The following is a 14,534-nucleotide window of genomic DNA, read 5'->3' on the forward strand; positions in this document are numbered from 1 at the left end:
ATGAAAATGTCTTTTAGTTAATGCATGTCAGTTTAGGTGTGCTCACACTTTTGACTGGTAGTGTACATTTGGTCACTGTCAGTTCAGGGAAGAGATCCGACGCTGAACACATTCCCTTTTTTTTCTATACAGAAGTCATCACGTAATGGGCACGACATCAGAATGAATAAAATGTCTTGTTTTCTATATTATCTGCTCTTATAAATCTTATTTCTGTGCTCTAGACTCATCAGACAAACTGAGGCAACCTAAAATTGGAGCTCTTATGAAGCAGGTTTTGGGCACTAAAGAGGATCTGCCCGGAACCTTCAGTCGAGGAGGTGAGAGAGCCATTAGTCTCTGTTTCTGTTTGTATGTGTGTTAGATAGATATTCTGTCTGTAATATCCAATGCTGTGATGGACATTTCAGCCCTCCAAGATATTCCTCAGCATCTTCTAATTATCTGAAACCCCACTGGAAAAAAAAAATTCTTTTAAAGGACAATTCCACCGATTTTTTTTAAATTTCTGCATAATTCAGTGGTTGAGATGTAAAAAGAGTAACTCCGAGTGGTTTGATGTGCAGTGGCTCACTGTAGAGAAACTTACAGACTCAGATTTCTTTACAGTGGTGGTGATAGGAACCAGGGGTCGCAGTGTCCCCAAACAAATATAGCCATTTTATTTAATATCCAAAACCACCAGTGAACCTACTGGGGGTGAGGGTGGGGGGTGGATATTTACCTAAATAGCTTAACTCCAAACTATCATAGGGCAATGTCTAAGGCAACATATTCACAGCCATTTTGTTTAGAAACTTCACATAGCTGCTTCAAAACCATTGCAAACAGTTCTGACTCTGTCAGTTTCTCTAGAACGGAGCGTTTCACATCAAAACAGTCTGAATAACTTTCTTTACTTCTTAACCTTTTAATTATGCAGACATTTTGAAAAATCTGTGAAATTCCCCTTTAAGAGCCAGAGGTAGACGTAAGGGTGAAGGTCTACCTTTGGAATAGCTGGCTGCAGTTGATAAAGTCTCTGCTAGCATAGCGGTGCTAGCATTTTTGTAGTAGCATAGAAGTCCTAGCATAGCAGAGCTGTGCTAGTCTGTGTGCCGATGGTAATAGGTCTCTCTGTGTTCTCTGACCCTAGCGCTGGGTCAGAGGGCAAGGGTCATCTCCCTCTCTCAGCCTAAAGTTTCAGGCAAGGCCCGTGGCTCACCGAGAGGTACAGTAGAGCCCGCCTCTGCTCAATCTAACCAATCAGGTCTCTCTAACAGTGATTTTAGCCTGTCTAAGCTGGCGCCTGCCTGGCGCCCCTGTCTTTTTTCCTGGGCTAACTTTCTCTTTGGCCACTGTGTCTGTTTGTTGTTGACCTTGTCTGTTTTGTTTGTCTAGCCTGGCATCTCTTTGCATGTCACCCATCAAATTCCGACAGAGCTTTGTTGTCTGACATGCTGTTTGTGTTTGATTCATTTGACATGCGATGATTGCATAGATTGATTTGCAGCCAATTGTACTAATTGAGTCAAACGTCAGGAATCACCCAAATAATCTGTAAGATGCTTAATATTGGATGGCAGAGGGCTGGGGTAACATACATTTTAGGGGCCCCCATTAGTCTAGTGCCTTATGACCGTGATGAGAACAGTTAAGCATCTTACAGGTACTTGGGTGATTCCTGTCTCCACTCAAACTGACGTGCTCAGGTCAACCCCTTAGGTAAGCACTGGAAGAGTGAATTAAACATGCTTTGGCTCCGCTTGTGATTTAGGGAAGTGGGGCAGTATCCGGGGCAGCGGCCGTCTCAGTGCCTACAATCCGGACGTGGGGAACCGGCTGGCAGGGAAGGAGTCACCCCAGGCCAATGGCGGCCCTGCCGAACCTTACTTCCTCCGGCAACAACGTGCATACCTCTACATCATCGGAGACAAGTCCCAGCTCAAGGTACCTTAAAAAACCTCAGCAAAGCTTTCTGAAGTAAGAGGATTGTTGGGTAAATCAGGCTTTTTACTAAATGTTCTGTTGACGGCTGCAGTTCTGATGCTGTTCCATTGAAAACAGTGCAATTTCCAGTTTGGTGTAGACTGCTTACCACTAACATTTAAACAGCATTAGAGATGGCCTGACACCACTTTTTCTTTCTCATAATATCGTGTTTTCGTTCCAGTACTAATACTGAAACCTTGAATAACGGCCAAACTTAAGATACTGAATGAACTGTAAAAGGCGCTTCACTTTAAGGGGAGCAGTCATGCTGTCAGATAGCCTTGATCAGTTTTCCTTTAAATAAACATTCAGAACTCATGAAGGTTCTAGAAATATTAAGCTATATTGTTTTTATTAGAGAACCTACAAAACTTGTTTTTACAGCTTCCAGAGTTCATTTGGACTGTTAGGCCTATTTCACACATACTGTGTGGCTTGAGTAATGGGTAATGTCTTGATTTTCATTTCGACGCTCATGTTAATAGGATAGTGCTTTCGCACCGGCTGAGCGGCAGAGCGTCCCACACTCCACACTGAAGGGGGGTTATTGAGAAAATGAACAAGGAGCTGTCTTTTTCTGCATGCCACACAGCAATAGCCACTGAAATAAGCCATGACAACTTAACAGAAAACCAAATAAAAACTTTAAAAAATGCACATTCTTCAATTTAATTCATGATAATTTCATTCCCCCAGTTTCCTTCCTAGTTTTCTCCCCAGTTCAGTCATATCCAGTCCTAACTAGCGGGTGGAATCACACGATACCTAGGCAAGCGAAGGCTAGCTCAGGCTTTTTCTGAGACCTGTGAAGCCACCCACTGGATCTTTTTGAACCGCTGCTAATGCAACATCATTGGACATCTGAACGCGCTCAGAGGAAAGCGCCAACCGCCAGATCTGTTACGTCCTAAAACTAGTTAAATGTTCGTGCTTTACACAGATTTTTTCAGTTGGTCTTCCAAACTTGAAACTTTTGCCGAATCGCAAGTCAGAACGTTGTTGAGGATAAACAAACGTGCCATGCTCTTTTGAGTTGTTTTCATCGCGCGCTGGATAAAGGATGACTATAACGTTCTTGCTGCTCCACTCCACAATGAAACCGCTGTATGTATGAAAGGCCAGCACATGCGAGCTGTAGCAGTGACTCTGCTGCGTCACTCACACCAAACTCCACCTGCTACTGTGGTTAGGTCTGTATGCTCACTTGGTAACACTGCCTTTTCTGTTGTGAGCTGGAAGGAAATGCATTAGCGCTAATTGTGGATGCACCGTTTCTGTTGTGAATAAGTTTGATAGGGATTGAATGACTGACTGAATGGGTGAGTCATACTGCTGCAGTGATTGTTGGAATCTGTGTCCTCTTCTCTGTTTGAAACATCAAAAAAATCACTACTGTTGTTTTCTCTGAATTGGCTTTGACAGCAAAGTGCTTTTTTCCAAACCTCTGGCACGACACAGCACCTACTGACACTAAAAAAAAACAGGCAAACCTGACTGTTCCCCTTTAAGATGAGCATCTAATTGTAGACTGAGCAGTTTCAGCATTACAAACCCTCACAGAAATGCACAACTGACATCACACAGTGTGAGTGAGTACTGTTTCAGGATAGATCTGTTACAGGTCTGGATTACATTCTTTCATTTTTTTCCCTTCCAGTATCTTATCCAGAGTCTTCTACTGATATCAGCCCGATACTGATACCTAGTTTCGGAATCGCTGCCATCTGTAATCACTGTATTGTTGTGTGGTGATCCTTTATCCGTTGATGTGTGTGCCCAGTTGTAACTGTGAGGCTGGCTGTGTGTGTCTCTGCAGGGAGGAAAGCAGGACTCCTTCCAGCAGTGGGAGGTGGTGCCTATCGAAGTGTTTGACGTGCGGCAGGTGAAGAATAGCTTTAAGAAGCTAATGAAGGCCTGTGTACCCTCCTCGCCCTCCAGTGATCCCAACATGTCTTTCCACCGCTGCCTGGAGGAGTCTGACTGGATGAACCTGGTAAAACTTGCACTTTCAAAACACTCACGTTTGTGTCCCTTTTGTGGGTTACTTTATTCCTAGTTTAGTTCGTTGAAGTGTCAGGAAGGTATATTTATATTTTATCCCATATTTATTGTGTCTTGCGGATCTTAACAGTGTTATGTTAGAATGTATGCAACAGTTACAAAAGCAAGCATTTACAGTTTTTCTGTGAGCATCAGTGCATGTCTCAGTATATTATTCCACACAAATATCACTTTTAATATCTCATCTCTAAGCACCTAACCTGTCATTAGCAGATTCTGTGGAACTGGAGAGCAGCATATTTTACTGATGAGAAATTAGGTCCTTAGCCTGTCAGCGCAAAAGTTTATTTCTGCATAAATTTGACCTAAAACTTCATTAGATTTCCACACAAGTTAACCAAATTAAACAAATGAGACAAAAATATACAACATATAAACATCTGTGAGTGGCGCATATATACATATATATATATATATATATATATATATATATATATATATATATATATATATATATATATATATATATCAATCACTTGGATTGTTGGAATCACATCTTGAGTCATATTTGTCCAAATATTTGTCAGAATTTTATTACATTCAAGTTAAAACAATGTGGTATGTAGATTTAAATATTTTAAACTAGACATCATAAGGTGTTTTTAGATGTGTTCAGTATTTTTTGAGTCCTTTGGGATCTAAGAGAAATTATTAAATGATTTGAATTTTTGTCTTGTTTTCCGCTATGAGATTTGATCTTCACTTTGAAAAACCAAACATTCCTGGTTTTAATTTTATTATATCTTCATTCTTGATGCTATACAGCTTTCTAAGTAAATGAAAAATGATCTGAAGCTCTGTTCTTTTTTCTGTATATGTAACTTTATTTATTTATTTAGGATAACTTTGTAGCTTCTTACTTTATGTGCAACCTGAAAAGTGGCATCAGGCTACCATATTAGAAACTGTATACTGCAAAGGAATTTGTTTGGCGGTGACTTTTAGTGTCCATTGCTCAGCCGTATATATTCAGTAGCCATTTGCAGCAGATGCTTTCTTTCTGTGATGTTCAGATTTGTCTGTTTGTTTGTGTTGTAGCTGCACAAGGTTCTACAGGTGTCTGTTCTTGTGGTGGAGCTGTTGGCCACTGGTTCCTCAGTCATGGTCAGCCTGGAGGATGGATGGGACGTTACAACGCAGGTACTGTTGCTGTGCGACTCCTAATGTAGAGTGCATTGTGATGGTTTTGTAGTTTTGTAGGACTGTGTAGGTACTTATGTCACTTTTCTGTGTTTAGGTGGTGTCTCTGGTGCAGCTTCTGTCAGATCCGTATTATCGCACATTTGATGGCTTCCGGCTACTGGTGGAGAAAGAGTGGCTGTCCTTCGGCCATCGCTTCAGTCACCGTGGTGCCCAGACGCTGGCCAGCCAAAGCAGTGGTTTCACACCAGTCTTCCTCCAGTTTCTCGACTGTGTGCACCAGGTGAGTGAGTCTGGACGTGCGTTTCTGTCTGTGCACGATCATAACGATTGACAGGAGTGAGTAATCTTTTGGATGAAGTGTGATTAACTGTAAGGCTTCCCATTTCCTGTTGGAGTCTGTTTGCAATCTGTCTGTTTGTTTTCTCCAATAAGTTGACATGCGTTGGTTCCTTATCGCATGCACGGTTTATGATGATGTTATCACAGCAATAAAGATGTTTAAATGTCATAAAATGTAAGTATTTCAGGCTAAACAGATGTTACTGTTGTTGTCAAGCAGTATTCTGCATCGTCACGACTGAAGGTATGACGTTTGTAGATTTCTAAGAGACTGCAGGAGTGCCAGCTTATGTTCTGGGGTTCCTGGAACAAACTACAAAGAAAGCTGCGTTAGCTATAAAAAGAAACTGAGAAATCTAACCATGTATTTTTATGGGCCTCTGCCCTACATATTTCTTGCATTTTTGGTTTGTGTGGTTTCGAACACCAAAGTCGTAATTCTTTTTTACATGACATTTTTCCAACCTCTCTTTATCACTTGGAATCAAACAGGCTGTTTTAGTTAATGTGCCTTTAAATGAGCTCTGTTCTGATTGGCCCTTTTTGTGCCTCAGAAAGCAGTCTGGGCTGAAATACTACTTATAACTTCATTGTGAGTAGGCAGGGCTAAACTGCTGCAAACTGAATAGGCAGGCAGATTTTAGGCAAACTTTAAATGCGAATTTTTTGACATTGCTAAAACAATGAATTCAAATCAGCCAGCTTGATTTCTATATGTAGATTCTGTGCTCGTTTGGGGGAGGGGCCCATTATCACTCGTTTGCTTTCACACAAAAATTCCATCCAAACCGTGGATCGATGCGCAGTTTGATATCACCTTTCTGAAGGCAGGTTTGCAAAATGGTAGGCACTAGCTTCATCCATTTGCTGCTTTTTATTATTTTCCTTGGATACAAACACTCGAGCGGCAAAGAACAGCGCTTTTTGTCCACACCAGTCCTTTTCCCACCATCACGAAACTTTAAATGGAAAGGAAGGCGATACGTTAAAGCAGCCATGTTACAAAATGAACCAGTCATGCAACCCCAAACGCAGCGCCAGGAGCAGATAGCTTGGGTGTGGACAAATGTGAGAACTTCCTAAGAGAATCTATGAAACCTTGTTAAAATGATGAGACTCATTCAATTTTTAAGGGCTCATATCATGGAACTAAATTTCTCACTTCTTTGAAATAACAGAGCTCGATATAGTATGTAAACACTGTAAATGTACGTTCACTCTACAGTACATTAGTCTATATATCGCTGTTGTTGGATCAAAACCTTGTATCTCCAAAATGGTAACTTTACAGGAAAAGGAAAACACATACTTTGCTTTAGTGTAAGTCAATGGAACCAGACTTTTTCCAGGTCATTTTGGGTCATTTCTGTTGGTCCATTCAATATGAAATTCACACACAATGTATAGGACCATGGTTACTTTCAAATTATGTCAGAAACTGAAAAACGCAAAAAAAATGGAGATACAAGGTTTTGTTCCGACAGCAGCGATATGAAAATTAGGCTGGCTGATTTGAGTTCACTGTTTTAGTGATGTCACAAAAAACACTGCATTTACAGGTATCTGTCTATTCAGCTTATAGCACTTTAGCCCTGCCTGCTCACGATTTCAGGACGACCAGAGATCGGTTCTAGAAAACATCTTTCACACTTCACCAAATCTCAAACAGAGATCCCCGGCTTGAAAACAGCTTTCACACTTGACCAAACATGCCAGACTCGCAGTGTGAACAGCCCTAAGTCCGGAAAAAGCTCTAGAGTGAAAACACTCTGTCATGCAGATTTTGTTGCGTTGCAGTAAATCCTGCCCCTCTTCCTTCTCAACAGATCCATCTTCAGTTCCCCATGGAATTTGAGTTCAGTCAATACTACCTCAAGTTCCTGGCCTATCACTATGTATCCAATCGCTTCCGGACCTTCCTGCTGGACTCCGACTATGAACGTATTGAGCTCGGTGAGTCACATGCTCCCACACCCAAAACCTTAAATTCTGCTGTGTAATAAGCCTCATATTACTCAGGAGGAAATTGTCTGCATACTAAATAAGGAGTGTAGATTTCTCATTTCATTTTTCTGTTTTTCCCTGTCGTTATTGGTCTCATGTTAAATGTGGGGCCACTTACAAGAAAGGCATGACTTTTTTGTTTTCTGTTTTGGAGACCTCGGTTGCCATGTAATTCCAGCTGTATAACCAAATTCAATAGCTCATGGAGTGCTTTCTATGTTATATACAGTATTGTGCCAAAGTCTTAAGCATCTGAGAAAATATGTAAAGCTGCTTATCTGGGCAGTAAGTGTTTATTTCTTCATAACATTAGAACAAATGAATGAATAAACAATCCATTATGTGTGTGTAACCTAAAATAGTGAGTGTGGTAACTTATTCCCAAAGCTCTCCTTGACGAACTCCAGTATTTACAGTTACCATCCAGGACCTAGTTTATTTAATCAGTCCTTCATTAAATGAAAGCAGGTACTGCTGATGAAGTATAACAAATCCATGCAGTCGCTGGAGTGCACAGAAAAGGCAGGAACCAGACTTATGCTCTTCTAACTGTATTCTTTTAATCAAGATATTAATAATTTTGTTTTACTGTGTTTGTTTATGTGCACTGTCAGTTGTATGAGTGCTAAGTTTCATTTCAGTATCATGTGCCCTCTCTGTAGGGGTCTTGTATGAGGAGAAGGGAGAGAGGAAAACCCCTCAAGTCTGCAAGTCTGTATGGGATTACATCGACCGCCTGCACAAGAAGACTCCCATCTTCTACAACTACATGTTCTCTCCAGAGGAAGAGGAGGTAGTAGAGGCCTTGTTCCATACTCCTTTATATAGGAGAGTCGTGTCCTCTGGGAACAACCCTAACCTTGTCTGCCGCTGCTTCTTCTGCCAGGTCCTAAAGCCCTACAGCTTCATCTCGAACCTGAAGGTGTGGGACTTCTACACGGAGGAGACGTTGTCGGAGGGGCCGTCCTATGACTGGGAGCTGGTGCGAGGGAGACCCGAGGGGCACACCGAAGATGCAGCAACTGACAGACCCGAAACGGCAGCGCCCAAATCGCAGCGGCGCGTGGTCTGGCCCTGCTACGACAGTCTGAGTAAAGTGCTGCCGGATGCCATCACCAAACTGCTGCAGGTCAGTGGTAACACAAAGCATTATCATGCACAATCGAAGGTGTCAGTGATAATGAGCTATGTATAGAGATGGTATAGAGATAGTATCAGTATCAGTATCAGTATCAGTATCAGGCTTGAAGTGCGCTTGAGTTGGGTTTGAGTTGGGTTTGAGTTGTTCAGTATGACAGACTACTCTTAGGTGCTCATCTTAAGTGAAGTGCTTCAACTGAAAATAGCTCATTTTACAGCTTAGTAGTTTTTAAGGAAAAATATTGGATCAGTATTGGTACAAGCTAAAACTCAAGGTTTTAATATTTATGGTGAGAAAAGAAAAAGAGGTATTGTGCCGATACTAATGTTAGTTCTACTAACATTCATTTAAGCAAGCGCTATTTTTTTGGCCAAAGTAAAATTCTTGACTTATTTTCACACATGAACAAAAGTAAGTTTTGTTATTATTGTCCGTGTTACACCACTGTGTAAATAGGGAGCAGTCGTGGGCTGGAGGCTGGGGAACCAGCCTTGCAACCGGAAGGTCGCGGGTTCGAACCCCTGAGCTGACAGTATGTGACTGAGGTGCCCTTGAGCAAGGCACCTAACCCCCAACTGCTCCCCGAGAGCTGCAGATAGGGCTGCCCGCCACTCCGAGCAGCTGTGCTCACTGCCCCTAGTGTGTGTCTTCACTAGTGCACAACTGCACGGATGGGTTAGATTGCGGAGGTGAAATTTCTCTGTTGTGGGACTATTAAGGCTCACTTAATCTTTATCTTAAAATAGTTACCCAGACACATTTGTATATTTAGTTTTTTTTAATAGTTTTGAATCATAACAAAATAATCAAATGACATGGTGGAGAAATCTGAGATTTTGTGATGCACTGACTAATGTCCTAAAGAATCACACTCAAACTGGGTTATTATGTGGTCAAAGATTTACACCCATACATAACATGACGATGCTCCAGTGTCACGGACATATTTAAATACAGTACTGATTCTGCTTCTTTTGTTTGTGCATGTGCTGATGTGTAGGATGTACATAACCTTGAGGCCGAACTGGGACACGTCTCTGAGAAGTGGAAAGACACCTGGGACAAGATCAAGACAACCCAAAGGACTGAGACCAAACTGGAGAGCCGGGTATAGACTCTCATATTCATCCTTCTTGTTCTTCTTCTTGTTCACACTTGTCAGGTTTGGTTCGATTAAAATGAATCCTGGTGCATTTGTTAGTGTGGGTGTTAGAACAAGTGAGAATGCTGCTATGTGAACCCTGGTGTGCACCAAACAAGCAGAGCCCCTGAGGAGTTCAGTCTTGGTCCGCATCTGAACAAACTTTGTTTGAATTATGACAGAGACGTTTATACGGGCCATTCTTTTGTTCCTGCAACAGACGAGTTTCTGACACTGTTTTGACTGTTTTGGTGCATTACAGTCCTCAAAATCTCCTAATGAGCTCTGAATCTGTAATTACAAAATGGGCAGTTTCACTTTTAAAACAGGATTGAGGACCATTTAAAAACCATTATAACATACTTGATATACACACATCATCACACACATCAATTACATTATACAGTCATATGCAGAAGTTTAAACACCCCCGGTCAAATTACACGTTTTGGTGATTTTCTATGTGAAAATTTATCACATTAAGTCAGATTACAGCGTTATTTAGAATATCTGTTGGATAGTATCGTAATTATTCACCAAATGTCCACTCACTGAGCACTTTATTAGAAACACCTGTACACCTACTCATTCATGCAGTAATCTAGCCAATCGTGTGGCAGCAATGCAGTACATAAAATCATGCAGATATGGGCCAGCAGCTTCAGGTAATGGTCACATCAGCCATCAGACTGGGAGGGGAAAAATGTGACCTCAGTGATATATATATATATATATATATTTTTTTTTTTATTTTATTTTTACCCCGATTTTCTCCCCAATTTAGTCTCTCCAATTCCACCCCGCTAGTTAGGACTCCCCCAATCACACGATGCTATCAACGCTAGGAGGGTGAAAGCTAACACAGGCTTCCTCCGAGACCTGTGAAGCCAGCCACCACTTTCTTTTCGAGCTGCCGCTCACGCAACGTCACTGGACAGCTGAACGCGCCAACCGCCAGATCTGTTACGTCAGCTAACAGACGCCTGCGCTGACTAGCATCGCGCTTAGTGAGTGATGGGGGGAGAAGGGCAGCCATCCCACCCACCCAGAGAGAGCGAGGCCAATTGTGCTCTCTTGGACTCCCAGCTACGGATGGCTGTAGCATCACCAGGGATCGAACTCGCGATCTCCTGATGACAGGGCCAACGCTCAGACGGTTGCGCCACTCAGGAGCCTCAGTGATTTTGACTGTGGCGTGATTGTATTACTATTGGTCCAGTATTAGTGTAGTGTTCCTAATAAAGTGCTCAGTGAGGTGTGAATGTACCACATAAAATCTTCCCAAACGGTTGTCTTTTTTTTGTCCGTATGTCCTTTGTTTACATCTTTTGGTTCAGTGTCAAATATGTCAGTGTTGGCTGGATATTTTAGGTGGATTATTCTCAGTCCAGCAGTGACACTGGGGTGTTTAAAAACTCCAGCAGCACTGCTGTGTCTGATCCACTCAGACCAGCACAACACACATTAACACACTACCACCACATCAGTGTTACTGCAGTGCTGAGAACAGGGGCTAACAAAGTATGCAGAGAAACAGATGGACTACAGTCTGTAACTGTAGAACTACAAAGTGCACCTATATAGTAAGTGGAGCTGATAAAATGGACAATGAGCATAGAAACAAGGAGGTGGTCATAATGTTATGCCTAATCAGTGTATATGTTTGTTTTTCCTACATTAACAGACCTGATTTCACCCATCACTTTTTGAACGGAGTTGTGTGTGTTAGATCAGGAAAATAAAATGAGCAGTTGATCGAGGATCTTGGTCTTAATTGTTGAATCGCTGAGCTGTTGAGTACTTAACTCTGTGTTCCTCTGCTTTGTCCCCCAGCACTCGTTCTCCAGCTCGCTCCTAATGTCATCTAACCTAATCCACCAGAGGCGCTCGCAGGGTATGTACCTGCAGGAGAGGGGTGTGGGCTCCTCCATCAACCTGGCCTTGGACTGTGAGGCCAGCGCCACGTCCACACCTGCCACTGGCCGTCCCAGCACCAGCAACCTCTACTCCCAGTTTCAGAGCACTGAGAGTGAGAACCGGTGCGTATTCGCTTCCCAGACTAAGAGCACATTCCTTCATGATTCCATGCAGTAGAGTTGTGCAGTTAAACACACACATGAGAGTAATATGTATTATATTTAGAGGTTACAGTTACAGTATAGCGACATATTCAGAACATTGACTTTGTCTTTTTGATGATACTTGAATATGCATCGCTTTATGTTTGTCATTTGCACTTTTCCATCAGGAGCTTTGAGGGAATCTTGTTCAAGAAAGGAGCGCTGCTGAAACCATGGAAACCACGCTGGTTTGTGTTGGACAAGACCAAACATCAGGTGCATGCATTACCTAGACCGGTCTATCTTTTGAAGTGCTTGGAAATGTTAAGATTATTCATTTAACAACTTTAGAAAAAGTGTTAAAAATAATAATCATGCTGCTTTGTACTCACTCTGCGCTCTTCCTTGCCTTTTCCCTTTTCTGCTCAGTTGAGATACTACGAGACGAGGCAGGATAAAGAATGCAAGGGCGTTATTGAACTGGCTGAGGTGGAATCTGTCATTCCGGGCACACCTGCAATGGGAGCCCCTAAAAATGTAGAAGAGAAAGCCTTCTTTGATGTAAGTACTTCAGGTTATCGTCATGATTTAAGATTAATGCCTTGTGTGTTGCTTGGCGTAATCCCAGTTTATCTGATGTTCTTGTGTCTTTCCTTCCCCAGCTGAAAACGACCAAACGAGTGTACAACTTTTGCGCGCAGGACAGCCAGAATGCACAGCTGTGGATGGACAGTATTCAGAGTTGCCTATCTGACGCGTAGAGGGAGAGGCTCTGTGGAGGAGAGACTATTAGAATTGAAAGGACATCTGCTGGGCCCCCTGATGGACATGGCTCTTAGTCAATGACAGGGCTCGTCCAGCAGAGAGAGAGAGAAGGGGTGTCGGCCTCCATTTAGCGTTGGCGATATTGATCTTAAAAAAAATGTTGCACCTCACCACATTTCAGTGTTTTTGTTTAAAAAAATGTGTATAAAAAGTAAGAAAAAAAAATCTAAGAATCCCTTCAGAGACATTTGGTGACTCACAGTCTTTCGTCAGCGTTAGTACTCTAACCACTATACACCCCCCTGGATGTTCTGTTGTGCAAGGCATGATGTCACTCTTTTTGGGTTCTTCTGGACTGCATCTCTCCATACAAGTCAAATGCGAGGCACCGGCATGCCCAGCTACAGCTAGTCTTCCTCCTGTCGTCCCCCTCCAACATACTGCCAACTAAACGAATGCTATGCAGGGGCCTGAACTTGCCCAGTAAAGAGCCACAGCCAAGCATCTGCCTGCCCTAAAGTTCTCCTACTGCACATATATATGCTATTACAGCTCTACGCTGTCACCATAAGTTAATTTGGGTACAGTTTTCTGAGCTGCACACGCCCACTGCCCTGCCGTCTAATTGGCTGGCGAAATCCTCTCCTCTCTGACTGGTCCCACTCATCACATTGACAAAGCATTTGGGAACTTTCCTTTGCCTTATGCTTGTCAAAGCATGGTGTCCTTTCAATGGTTCATGAAGGATCGATTCAGTCAACTGGTTTCCTGTACAGTGAAAATAATATATCAGTCCACCGATTTGCTGACATTATGTATACTATAATAATCACTTATCCTCTTGCTCAGTTTATCAGAATGCCAGCCGGAGATTACGTTCTCAGATTAGCCTGTTTACAAACAAAACAATACAAGGTTCTTACCCGTTTTGGTTTCTCCAAGGCAAACAATAAGAACCACTGTCTGTGTTGAGAATTTAAGGGATGCTGAAGGAAAAGGAGGGATTTATTTTGTTGTGGTAATTAATTTATGCACAAAAAAAGATATAAAGGTGAGATGCAGATGAACAGGGGGATGGTGGATAGAGGTGTATCTGGAGCCTCTCTGTTTCAACAAGTGTCTGTTTACACCGGTCAGTGGATAGCGGCCTGGCTGTCATGACAACTGAGCCCTGTTTTGTATCTACAGTGAAGCAGATCAGATTACCGGGTCTCAGTTAATAGCCATATTTGAATTGTTTCATTCGGGCAGTTATAGTTTACTGGACTTTTTGTCTATTGAGCTCACATTCTCACTCAAGTAGCCATTCCTATTTAGCCTACTTTCGGACCCTCAGTATATCTGGCTAACCTCTTTCTTCCCCATAAAGAGAACTGTTACGAGGCTCAGTGTCATGTACAGCCAGTCTGCGTTCTCCAGGCCCTGTCGTTGTCAGAACCAGTGTTTTTAGCTAGAATCTGTTACCTTTTGTTTTGAATTTTGTACATAGAGGAGTTTGTCTGTATTATTCCTTTAGAAAGAGAGAAAGAGTGAGAGAGAGTCTGTTTAGCTGAACTTGGTGAAGATGCAAAGTGTCACCTCCTGTTTATTTTTTATTCCCCTCCACCAGTTTTGTGATCCCGGATACAGAAAACTAACACATATATATACAAACACACTGTAAAATAGGGTAACACCGCTGTCTTGTTGAACATAAAATTTGAATTGTAGATTTTTTTTGTTCTGATAACTCCCTTTGTATATAATATTCAGATTTATATGTTTGTTAGTAATTTATTTAACTTTGTCTCCTGAATATGACAGTCCTCAGAGCACCACTTAACTTTTCAATAATTAGAAACTCCAATATGTGCCATTGTTTTTTTTTTCTGCATTAACGTGACTAATGATTGAAAACTTCATATACGTC

General features: G+C 42.0%; 1 protein-coding gene across 5 annotated transcripts in view; it reads left to right on the forward strand.

Annotated features, from left to right (window-relative positions):
* The window catches only part of sbf1 (SET binding factor 1), a 96,845-nt gene extending 83,995 nt beyond the window's left edge, over positions 1-12,850 (forward strand). For 4 of the 5 annotated variants that reach the window (XM_036563808.1, XM_036563809.1, XM_036563810.1 and 1 more), the window contains 14 exons: positions 225-320; positions 1,136-1,210; positions 1,757-1,929; positions 3,788-3,964; positions 5,071-5,172; positions 5,270-5,455; positions 7,341-7,467; positions 8,181-8,311; positions 8,405-8,647; positions 9,660-9,767; positions 11,634-11,839; positions 12,049-12,136; positions 12,290-12,421; positions 12,523-12,850. In XM_036563808.1, coding sequence (XP_036419701.1) covers positions 225-320; positions 1,136-1,210; positions 1,757-1,929; positions 3,788-3,964; positions 5,071-5,172; positions 5,270-5,455; positions 7,341-7,467; positions 8,181-8,311; positions 8,405-8,647; positions 9,660-9,767; positions 11,634-11,839; positions 12,049-12,136; positions 12,290-12,421; positions 12,523-12,621 — 1,943 coding nt within the window. In that variant the 3' untranslated portion in view covers positions 12,622-12,850. The remainder of the gene's footprint in view (positions 1-224; positions 321-1,135; positions 1,211-1,756; positions 1,930-3,787; positions 3,965-5,070; positions 5,173-5,269; positions 5,456-7,340; positions 7,468-8,180; positions 8,312-8,404; positions 8,648-9,659; positions 9,768-11,633; positions 11,840-12,048; positions 12,137-12,289; positions 12,422-12,522) is intronic. The other variant, XM_036563811.1, reaches the window with a different exon arrangement.
* The last annotated feature ends 1,684 nt before the right edge of the window (positions 12,851-14,534 follow it).

This window comes from Colossoma macropomum, unplaced genomic scaffold (genome assembly GCF_904425465.1).
Source record: "Colossoma macropomum unplaced genomic scaffold, Colossoma_macropomum, whole genome shotgun sequence".
NCBI lineage: Eukaryota > Metazoa > Chordata > Actinopteri > Characiformes > Serrasalmidae > Colossoma > Colossoma macropomum.